Consider the following 11786-nt stretch of genomic DNA (forward strand, 5'->3'; position numbering starts at 1 on the left):
GGGGCTGTGGGTGGGGCGCTCTCCTTGGCTAAAGTGGAAGAAGGTGGCTGGTATTTGCGTGTTGCAGTTGAGTTGATTTACATTGCAAGTTGGAAATCAGGGTCTGTGCATAAGAGTTTCCCTCTGGTTGTGAAAAGGGTCTAAGAGTCTGCTGGGGCCTTGCAGGCCCCTCCCCTGGGCTACGAGGATCCGCCTCTCTATTCCCCAGATAAATTCCTAGTGTCCACCAAATTCCTCAGTGCTCTCTCACACTCCTCTGCGGCCACGACTCCGGGGGTGGGGAAACAGAGCCGGGTTCCTCCCCGCAGAAGCCCTCTGGGTTCCTTCTCACAACTCTGCGAAGGGGAAAGGGGAGTGAGACTCAACCAGACCCCAACTCCAATTCCCAACCCGAGGTGGCTGCTTCATACTCCACACCCGGGGGCCCACTGGTTTGGGGCTCGCTCGCGCTCGCTCGCTCTCTCTCTCTCTTTCTCTCATCCCCCCCCCCATCCGCTCCCCCAAACATGTCCACCGGCTCGCTCAGCGATGTGGAGGATCTTCAAGAAGTGGAGATGCTGGACTGTGACGGGCTGAAAATGGACTCGAGCAAAGAGTTTGTGACTTCCAACGAGAGCACCGAGGAGAGCTCCAACTGCGAGGCGGGGTCTCCCCAGAAGGGCCGCGGAGGCCTGGGCAAGAGGAGGAAGGCGCCCACCAAGAAGAGCCCCTTGAGCGGCGTCAGCCAGGAGGGGAAGCAGGTCCAGCGCAACGCGGCCAACGCGCGCGAGCGGGCCCGGATGCGGGTGCTGAGCAAGGCCTTCTCCAGGCTCAAGACCACCCTGCCCTGGGTCCCCCCGGACACCAAGCTCTCCAAGCTGGACACGCTCAGGCTGGCGTCCAGCTACATCGCGCACTTGAGGCAGATCCTGGCTAACGACAAGTACGAGAACGGTTACATTCACCCGGTCAACCTGGTAAGTCCGCCGATGCCGACGCCGCTGCGGCGACCCGATTGCCCCCGCCAGCGCGCCCGCAGCCGCGTCTGCGGGGTGGCTGTGCGCGCACCTCGGCCGCCACCAGCCCGGCGCGCCTCTGGGGACCTTTGCAGGAGCTCCCACACCGCCCTCGCTCTCTGCTCTGCAAGCTGCCGGAGCGGGGATGATTTATGCGAGTGTTTGACGTGGCAGCCCAATTAAGAGTTTGCAAGTGTATTGAGCTGGCAAAGAGGAGGGATCCCCGAACCCGCGCCAGCGCCGTCAGGGCTGGTGTGGCACAGGGAACACCGGCCAGATGCTGCGCGCCTAGAAGGCATTTTGTGAATCCCTGTATTCTTCTTTTAGCTGAAGGAGAACCTTGATTTTCCCCTTCTCATTTTTGTACATAAAAACACCCAATTCTGTTTCTTTCCCAGGTATATTTAGGACCATTAGATACAGACAAATTCATGGCCCCGTAATTGTCATGTAAGTCCCCAACTACGTAAATATTCGGCGCTTCTCTTATAGGTAGATTAACATTTATAAATCCCAGAAGTTCTAACAAATATCAGCCTAATCAGTAAATTCTCACAAATATTAGTGTAATAAGTGATATTAAAATATAATAAATAATATTAAAATAGGCCACTCTCGTTGAGGATTTAAAAACATGTTACAAAAAAACCCGTAATGCTCATTGAGGCTAATTTCTCTCAAATGCATTTTGCTATATAAGAAGTACAGTTTAATTCCTTTTTTATTTTATTTCATTTTAAGACTTCCAGGCTCTAAAGAAAAACAAGGACCACAACTTACTAGCACCTTTGTTTATATATGATAAGAATGAGAGGTTTTCCTCTTAAAAGTCCTCTTATCGGACAGCACTAGTGGGAGAGGTTGGAAGCTTTGAATTGTCTTCTCACTGAATTGATTTCAGGAATTGGGGGGAGGGGGTGCACAACCACATTTTACCCTGGTAAATATTTTTCCCTCTAATTAAAAGTTTATTCTTTTTCTAAAAAAAAGATGAGTAAATAGCTTTTCGAAATCTGGAACTAAAATGAAAGTAATCACTTCATTTACAGTTGCTGCTGTGTTCATCTTTGAATAAGGAAACTAAAGTGAGCTTTATTATAAAACACCTCGGGGAAGGGAAAAGGCGATGATCGCTCAGCCCAGTAGGAAGATGATCTTAAATAAAATATGCCCTAATATTCTTTTATTAGCATTATCTCCCCCACCCCTTAAGAGCCAGCAATTAATTTAGAAACTGTGGTCCAAAGCCCGCTTTGTGACGGAGGAAATGGAAGCTGGCAGTAGAAAAACAGATGGGGAGGAAAGCGAGGGGGCCGGGAAACCTGGCCAGGGCCTCAGAAGAGGGGCCCGCGGGCCACTTCGCCTTGAACCCGGGGTCCACTAGGCACTAGGTCCTTCTCGGCTTCCCTGCTTAGGCTTACCCCGGCAGCTGCCCCAGCCACTTTGGTCTTTCCAAGGGCCTCCTCTTTGGGTTTCTCTTACAACTGAGGATGAACCCCCTTTGCTCTACCACCCCGAGCTGTGACTTGGCGCCAACGCTTTTTCTTTATCCAGCCACGGGGCGCACTGGAACACCGAGCAAATTGCAGAGATAACGCCTCTCTCCAACTCACTGCCTGCCCCCACCTCGCCCTCTCCTTTGGTCTCAGGCTCCGAGCCCACCCCACCCCTCCTCCAAGGCCGCTTACCTCCTCCACCCTCTTCTCTCCTGCAGACGTGGCCCTTTATGGTGGCGGGGAAACCCGAGAGTGACCTGAAAGAAGTGGTGACCGCGAGCCGCTTATGTGGAACCACAGCGTCCTGACCTTGGAGGTGCGAGTCTGGGAAAGGCGCGCTCCCGGGGGGAGCGGGCCCCGGGAAGGCGACCCCTGCCCTCCCTGCTCTCTGTCTCTGCTTCCCTCTCGCAACGCTCCTCTCCCTGTCCCCCCGCCCCCCCGCGAGAACACTTTACAGCGACGAGGAGATTTGTTTCCAAACCCGAGGAGATCAATTGTACTTACAAAGATTCCCATCTATTTAACTTTATTAACTTCTACCGTGAATGACTCTTCGAGCCTTGCTGGTCCAAGTGCAATATGTAATTATAAATATATAAATAGATAATAAGAGCCTATCAGTGTGTATCTTTTGTACAATATGTTGTAAAATGTAGATCATAGAATAGCTGACTTTGACAGTCACATTTATAAAATAATTCACTTAAAGATATATATTTTTTTTCAAACAAGTTTTGCTACTTTCAAAAATAAATCTTTCTTTATATTGCTAAAAGCCCTGACAGTGGTGTGATTTTTACCAAAAAAAAAATGATCTAGATTTGAAAGCGGGGACTATGGGGAACCTTGAAAATAAAAGTGATTCTTTTGAACCTCAATCCAAACTTCTAGGGATGGAAAAGATTAAACACAATTTCCACTGCGAAGGTGCAGGTCACATTTTGCACTGAAACCCCAAAAAGAAACTCTGATCTCAGGTTTGCAGGTTACTCTTAAGACAATTATAAATAATGTAATCGTGAACCAAAAAAGGGGGAGCAGGATAACAGTAACAGTTACACGATTCAAGGGAAAAACACACCAAAAGGAAAATCCGATTTTCAAGTATTCCACGGTATAATTGATGACAGGAGCAGGAAGGTAAATTCCACGTGTTTTAGCTTTCTAGGCGCAGACATGAACCCAAACAACCCATAATGTGAAACTGTGAAGAAATAACGGGAGCTATGAAAAGTGTAAATTCCATAACCTTTAGGAAGTGCTGCAACATACATTATTTATTTCTTCTTAGTAATTAACGAATTACTTCTAACACCGCTCATGCCTGCCTATGGGTTACAGTTAGCCAGCGCCCCTCAGCTCCCGGCCACGACTTCCGGCGGACTGGGTTTTAATTTAAACATCTTCCATGCTACGGAACAGCTCCTTGGGGAAGATTAAGTTGAGATAAACAGAGAGGCGAGGCCGAGGAGCCTGGAACCCGGTTCACTCGCTGCCCCAGCGCAGCCCGCAGCGGCCGATGCGCCAGATGCCACCGGGGCTGTTTAATGTTCGGGGTTATGACCGCAGTGTTTACAAGACGTCTTCGGTTATTTATACTGTTATTCCTAGCAGAGGGCCTTGAAACTTCCGCTTCATTTGCTCTTTCTTTTCGATTTTTTTTTTTTCTCTTTTTCTCGGCTCAATTTGGTACCTGGAGTAAGAGCTCCCTCCGTCCATCTCCTGCACCTCCAACCAACCCCAAGGCTGCTTAGGGGGTGGAACCCTGGGCCTGGCCTTCTGGGAAGGAGCGAGCGACCCTGGTCCCGACAGGTGAACCGCTGTGCGGGGCTGTTCTCTGCCGGTGAAGGCTGCTGCATTACCAAGTGCAATTCTCTGCCTTCGGAGGGCTGGGAACTTTGCTCACTCCTAATCCGCCTGCTTGTCATTTGCACATCAGAGGACATCTTGGGGTGTCTGGCTTTCCTAGGACTCTCCCAGCCCTGGCTTGACCTTTAGGAGCGCATTTCAAGCTCTGACCACCTCCACCTTCCCCAAATTCCTGTGTTCCGTCACTTCAACCACAGGGCCAGTGTCCCCGGCTCCAAGATTCAGAATCCAAGTCAGAGATGAGTCCCAGAGTGATTCAGCTGTTTGCATTTCACATTCAGCAAAATTTCCAAGCTCTCACTCATGTTCTTATAAACCAAATGCTCAAAATTCTGAGCACCCAACTCAGGTGGCCCACAGAGAAGAAATTGCTGCTTGTGCATTCTGTGGACCCCAAACTGCAAATGGACTTAAAAAAAAAAAAAAAAAGCCCTATGCCTCCTTCCTATAATTTGAAGTCTTTGCTCTCAGCATGAGGCATGTGGCTATGAATAGGGAACATGTGAGTTAAGCCCAAGTTCTGCCTCTAGGTCTTCCCTGAAAGGGCTTGGATCCTCAGTTTTCTCATCTCTGAAAATGGGGTTAAAGTGTTAAAATAATAATATTCATACTTTTCCTCTTTTGCCTCACAAAACCTCAGTGGGACACACATGAGATTATATTTGTGTAATCACTTTATAAAAGAAAAGATCAGTGCAAATATCAGTTATTTTCACAAAGTAGCTAGATGTGAGCTGTCTATGCTTGCCCTGACCTGAAAGTGTCTCAGGAAGCTCAAAGGGTGTGTGTTCATAGTGCACAGGTAATAGTCTTCTATGGCCTGAACAAAACACCTTTGTTTCTTTGATGCAATGCTGAAGGTTACAATTTCTCCCTCTCTCTCACGCCTTCACCTCTCCCCAATGTTCTCCAAATTTGTCTAGAGCTTTCTACCAGTGTGACTATCCTGAAAATCGAGAACCCAGAATTCAGAGAGCAAATACAGGGCCTGAGATCAGCAAACAGAAGGGCTACACTGGGGTCTTGCTGTCAGGAAGGCCTGCCAACAGGGGCCTCAGCCAAGAGGCAAGGATGTCCTTGGGGTCCCACGGTTGTTCACTGAAAGGAGCAGGCAACACTATGGGAACGACTGGGTTTTGGCTACCACTAGCCCCAGGAATGTGGCAATGTGACCGCCCCAAACACTTTGATACACACATCCACAGTCTAAACACTTCTTCCCCATGGGCACTTCTCTTAGGCCAGCCAGATCCCCAGCTCTCCCCCACCCACCACGCCCTACTTTCCAGTGTCTGTTGTCCTGGGACAGCCATCTTACCCTTGTCCCATCCAGGTACCTGGTGTGCCTTGATTTGAAAAGGAGGCAAATGGCAGCTGGGGACTGAATGGGGACCTCCTTTGCTGCTTGTCAGATAGGAGTGAGGGGTAGGGCGTGTCCTGTCTGTGGCCTCTTCATTATGAAAACTATCTTAGAAGGTGCTTTCAGAAAGAACCAGGAGAACAACCAAAACAGATTGTAGAAGCTTGGAAGATAAACATGTCTTCCAGTCCTCAGGAGGAGTAGACAGACACTAAAACTGGCCTGTAGCTGGGGAAGTCCCCCTTCTCTCTCTCTCTCTCATTCTGATTGCTTGTATGACTTCTTACAAGCAATTCATTGTGCTTCTATCAGGTTTTTCTACTGTCAAATTGGAGACGTCTTTCTAAAAAGAGAAGTGGTAAAGGAGATCTGGTACCTCTGGTTATATTTGGTGATCAGTGGGAAATACTGACCAAGGAGACTTTGAAGTCAGGGCTTCTGCAGTGTGTGACATCCAGAATTGCCTAGGTGGCTGGTGGAAGTCCATGATCGGGCTTCATCCCCTACCCCAGTTCCAGATTCAAGAGGTCTGGGGTGGGGTCCCAGAGTTTCTAACAATTTCCCAGTGTGGCTGGTCCAGGAACCACACTTTGAGAATCATGGTTTGGGGATCTGTCTCAGAAAAAACAAAAGAAGTAAATGCAGAGAGAGAAAGAAAATATTTGGGAAATTTTTTAAGAAGCTGCATATTCTGGGCCTCAGTTTCATTTACTTTTCTATTCACCCCAAGATGGCACGCATTGTATTCCTAATGCTTAAATGACAGTCGGGAAATCAAATCACTCGTCCTCAGAAAATAAAAGATTTGTGTGGCCCTCGTGTATCCAAGTTTGTGCGCTCATCTTGTGCCCCTGAGACAGATTTCAGTCATCAGATGATGAGTTACAGATCTGGATGGATTAGGGCCCTACTGCTGTTGGCTCCCTTGCGACCCCTAAAGGGAAGGAAAAAAATCACGCCCCCTGCGACTCGACGGTTGGGCAGAGGGTCCCAGCAAAGATCTCCCTTTCACTCCTGTAGGAGTAGGTGGGTGGGCTCTGGGCTGGGGCCCTGTGCGTCGGGCCCGTGGGAAGTCGGCTGGGTTGGGGTGCAGGGGCTACGGGGGGGGGGGGGTGGTGAGCGTAGGGTGAGCGCCGGGTGCAGCTGGCGGGCAGGGCAGGGACCGGAGCCCAAAGGCGGAGTAGGGAATGACGGGTTTTCGTTGGCGGCTTTTCTACTCCCAAGAGTTGATGGAAGTAGGCGGGAGGAGAAGAAAGGAGGCTCCGAGCTCCGAGCCCTAGCCTACACAGCCTCGTGGGTCCACGGCCTTTTCTCGGCACAGCCCTCGAGACTGCCGGGTCCGTGTGCGAACCGCCCCGCGAGCAGACGCCACCCGGGGAAGGTTCTAGGGTTACGACCCCGCACAACCGCGGAGGGGAGGCGCCCGCCCAGCAGATGGCTTGCCGAACTTCTTTCCTAGCTTTGCATCCTTCCCTCCAAATGCTGACTGTGACCCTGGAAGCTCGCGTGCTGCTAGCTGCATTGTTGAGGGCTCTTCTGGCTTCCTCCGGGAGGCTGGGGTCGAGGTGACTTTGATCTTTAGGTCTGGGCGGGCTCCGCACGTCCATCCTCCTGCCGGTTCAAGGATTATCCACCCCGGGGGACCAGGCTTAAAATCCCCTCCCTGGACAGAGGGAGGAGGAAATGGTGGAAAGGGCGGAGGGAACTGGCGTTTAGAACTTCGCCGAGACCAGACTTCTCAGAGCGACATCATCATCCTTGTCCCCAGAACCCAGAGTAGTGCCCAACACCTCCAAAAATGTTGGATCAAGGGGATGGGTTAGCCTGGTGATAGGTATTAAAGAGGGCACGTACTGCATGGAGCACTGGGTGTTATACGCAAACAGTGAATCATGGAACACTACATCAAAAACTAATGATGTAATGTATGGTGATTAACATAATACAATTTTTAAAAACTTAATTTAAAAAAGATTGAATTTGAATCATTGACTTTCTGAGGCTATGGTGAAGGAAGCTCGAGGGAAGAAATGGACAGTGAGGCTGTTGCAGCGCTTAAATCGAAACTCAACTCTTAGGTTGACGTCGGTGTGTATTTGAGAAAAGCACAAAGCGAGCAGATATGATGGGACTGGGTGGCATCATCTGGAGGTGGGATGTTTCAACTGCCCTCTCCCCACACTCAGATGAAATCTGCTTTTTACCTTTCCAATAGAAGATGACATTATTAGTTATGAATTTATCCAGCCCTTAGGTCAGAATCATTAGCTTAAAAGGTGCTTTAAATAGTAGAAATAATATAAGACACTTTATAAGAATAAAATGTTCACGGGACCTTATTTTAAAATTAATCCAGTTGGTGATAAGGAAGTAGTCTGTTGCTTTTTGCAGATGCAGTTAGATCTACATTTAGTGTATAGTGTAATGGAAGGAGCTTTTGAATACTTGACCATTCAGACCTTGGTTTATCCACCTGTTAAGTGAGTATAATAATGGCTTCTTTGGGGACATTATGTCTAGTACATGTCAGACACCAATTAATGTTGGTTTTCCTCCTCTATTCCCCCTTTCTTCTCATCACTAAGTTATAAAAGTGCCTCAAAGAATGATATGCATTTACCCTAAATAGTTACCTAGCCAATAGGAAACAATATTAAATTGTTGTGATAATCTAATTGCTCAGGTTATCTTGAAAGTGTTTAAAACACGTTACATTCAGGTCTCGTCTTTCTTATTAAGACCTCACCACCTTATCTGCAGTGGATCCTGCTCGAAGTTCTGTTTTTCGGCACTTATCACTTTATCAATAACAGGTAATTCTTATTTTCTTTCATTTCTCTATTTATCTAGTTGTGTCTCTCTACTCTAGCTCCGTGAGGGCAGGGACAACAGCGTCCAGATGGTTCTCCTTGGTTTCCCCAGCACCTGGCACAGTGACAGACACATAGCAAGTGTTCAATTGAAGAGGAATGAACACAAAAGCTTAATAACAAGCTTGTTAGAGGGCTCCTGGGTGGCTCAGTCGGTTGAGCCTTTGGCTCAGGTCATGATCCCAGGGTCCTGGGATCGAGCCCCACATCGGGCTCCCCGCTCAGCTGGAAGCCTGCTTCTCCCTCTTCTTCTGCCTGCCGCTGCCCCTGCTTGTGCTCTCTCTCTGTCAAATGAATGAGTAAAATCTTTAAAAAATAATAATAATAATAAGCTTGTTAGAGATGCCTCTGTCTGCTCGCTAAGTTCCTGTTGCATTACTATAACCACGTTCAAATATATTGTCTAATCTTAATTTTAGAATTTAGATATGAAACTTACTCTATAATAAAAATAAATCTACAATGAAAAAAATCACCATCAAGTCCATCAAAGGGGAATTAACCTGAAACATTGGTTCTTATCACATATGGATTCTTTTTTTTTTTTAGCACTGAAGTCCAGAAAAAGGTCTTTATTAAGTATCGTGTCTTTCAAAACACTGTGGGTCTCCCTTCAACATTCTTACCATCACTGGGGAGTCATCACATCTAAACTATTCTGGTTAGTTCCTGGGGTCTTTCACTAATGAATCTCATTAGAATCCTTTTTCTTCTTCCATACTTTATGTGAATACCACCACCTTCTGTTGCTCCCTAATCTCTTTCAGGCATCTGTCACCCACTCAATGACTCCTTCCTCCACCATTTTTTTTTTTCTTAACAGGCTTTGTTTTTTTCCCCCTGCCAAGGACTAAAAAAAAATCCAAGCCATCTCTAAACCCAGGGGAATTTTTCAAACCAGCAGGGGTCATTTGGTTACAAGGAACAAAAATCCCTCCAAACTGGCTCAAATAAAAAGGGGAATGAGGCATTGTAAAGATAGTCCAAGGAATCTGGCTGACATCTCCAGGCAGAAAATAAACAGTAGGGAAATCTACTGGGAAACTGAAACTCTGGAGTGAAACACCCTCTCTTTCTCTCTGGGACCTTAGCTCTGCTTTTTCTGCCAGTGTTCTGCATTTTCTCCTCTGATTTTCTGTGCTGACTTGCTTTTTACTCCTCCTGAACTTTCTCTTTCGTACGTGGTTGGTCTGTTAGGTTACTGACTGTGACCCCAGTTCTATATGTACATTCAGTTAGATTCCACTCTCCAAAATTTCAATCTCAGCATGTCTTAATTTGAATTCTCACGACCGGGACCACTACGAACTTGTTCTAAGAAGCTCTGATTAAATTCCCCAGGTCAGTTGTATGCCTCTTGCCCCATCAGCTATGGTTGGCTGGGGATGGATGGATAGGTTGGCTATTGACTAAGGCAGATTTTTTGAGAGGGAGGCTCTAGGTGAGACAAGGATCTCAAATCTGCTTGCTACAAATGTAATCTAATGCAATTAGGGCTGGGATGTCTGCATATGGACCACCTGGTTTTATTCTACTACACCAACAGTAAGCAACATGTGATGGGGTAAAAGTCATGTTCACAGATCATATTGTATCTATGTTGCAGGAAAGAGTGGGGATAACCACAGCAAAAAAAGATGTATTCACATAACCCAAATGATCTACTTTATGGAATAGAAAAATTATATTCAAAAAATCACCATCACTCTTTAGCCAATAAAATGTTATTATTGGACATATTTAGAAATATGCTAATTAGCATAGATTCAGCTTCCTTAATATTTTTCATCCATTTGCATTACACAGAACACATTCATATGCATTATCATATTTTATCTTCAAAACAACCCTAACCAGGAGGTATTATCATCCTCACTTCTCATATAGGGCAACTGAAACTCAAAGAGGGGAAGAAAATCACCAGAAGTTATATAGTAGATAAGTGGCAGAAAGTTGGGCATAGAATCATTGTATTTAAACTGAAATGGGCTTCTTCTGCCTTGAACATAGGAGAGTCCCCAAGATAAAAGAAATTAAAGATAGTTATAACCCTAAAAAAAGAAATACCTCCAATAAAATCATGACATTATGCTTTTTTCAATTCAAATTTTTATTTTATACTTATTTAAAGATCTCTTTTAGACCTCTTAGTAAGTATATTTTTATCCTATGTCACCATTAAGGATACCAAAAACAGAAAATTATAACCAAAATAAGTTCATTAAAATATTCCAAAAATATGTTTTTACATTCAGAGTTTAATTCATTCCAAAATATTTATTCATTCTGTCATAAAAATCTGGTGATTTTCTACCCATGATGTGTTAGTTTTTATCTTATAATAAACCATGCCAGAACCCAGTGGCTTAAAACAATCAGCATTTATTATTGCTCAGAGTCTGCAGTTCACTTGAGCAGTTCTGCTGCTCTGGGCAGGGCCCTGCTGTGCTCACTGAACTTGCTCATTTATCTGTGGTTAGATGGCAATTTATCGGAGAGCTAGCTGGTTAGGGATGGCCTCACTCACAGGTCTGGTGGGTGGCGGGCTATTTTATTGGCTGGAGTGATGAGAGTGACTGAACCACATGTCACTCATCACCCAGTAGGCCAGTTTGTACTTGTTCTCATGGTGACTGGGAAGGGAACAGAAACAAGGCCTCTTGGACCTAGATAATGTCACTTCAGCTGTGTTCTGTTGGCTAATGCCAGTCACAGGACATCCTAGATTTGAGGGATGGGGAAATAGATTCTATCTCTTGATGGGAGAAGCTGCAAAGTCACATTGCATAGAGCAAAGTGTAGAGATTTGGGACCATTTTTATAATTAATCTGTCATATTAAAGTTTTCCTAAAACTTCTTCATGTTCAGAGTCTAGGCCTTCTAAATCACTTCCCACTTTGAATTGCCAATATCTAAGTGATTTGCTACCCAATTGTGTTCTCTGGGCCATTATGAACATTCCTTAGAAGAGTTCTCTGTTGTCACTGAGATTTTCTTCCAAGCCGCTGATACCAGTTCTTCAAGTTTCAGTGATTTTCTGATTTTGTCAGAAGGAAACATAAAGAAAATATCACCATTAATTAACCACACCAACCTTTCTTTTACTTATTCTTAAAATTTTTTTTTTTTCTGACTCTAGTTACATTGCTTGGTATGTGTAGTGGGCTGAATGGTGGTCCCAAAGACCTCAAATTT

General features: G+C 45.9%; 1 protein-coding gene across 1 annotated transcript; it reads left to right on the forward strand.

Moving 5' to 3' along the window:
• The first annotated feature begins 218 nt into the window (after positions 1 to 218).
• Positions 219 to 3266, forward strand: TCF21 (transcription factor 21). The gene is made up of 2 exons (XM_006740275.3): positions 219 to 956; positions 2710 to 3266. The coding sequence occupies exons 1-2, from the start codon at positions 507 to 509 to the stop codon at positions 2797 to 2799; spliced, it is 540 nt and encodes a 179-aa protein (XP_006740338.1). The 5' UTR covers positions 219 to 506; the 3' UTR covers positions 2800 to 3266.
• The last annotated feature ends 8520 nt before the right edge of the window (positions 3267 to 11786 follow it).

This window comes from Leptonychotes weddellii, chromosome 8 (genome assembly GCF_054177405.1).
Source record: "Leptonychotes weddellii isolate Sample4059 chromosome 8, ASM5417740v2, whole genome shotgun sequence".
Lineage (NCBI taxonomy): Eukaryota > Metazoa > Chordata > Mammalia > Carnivora > Phocidae > Leptonychotes > Leptonychotes weddellii.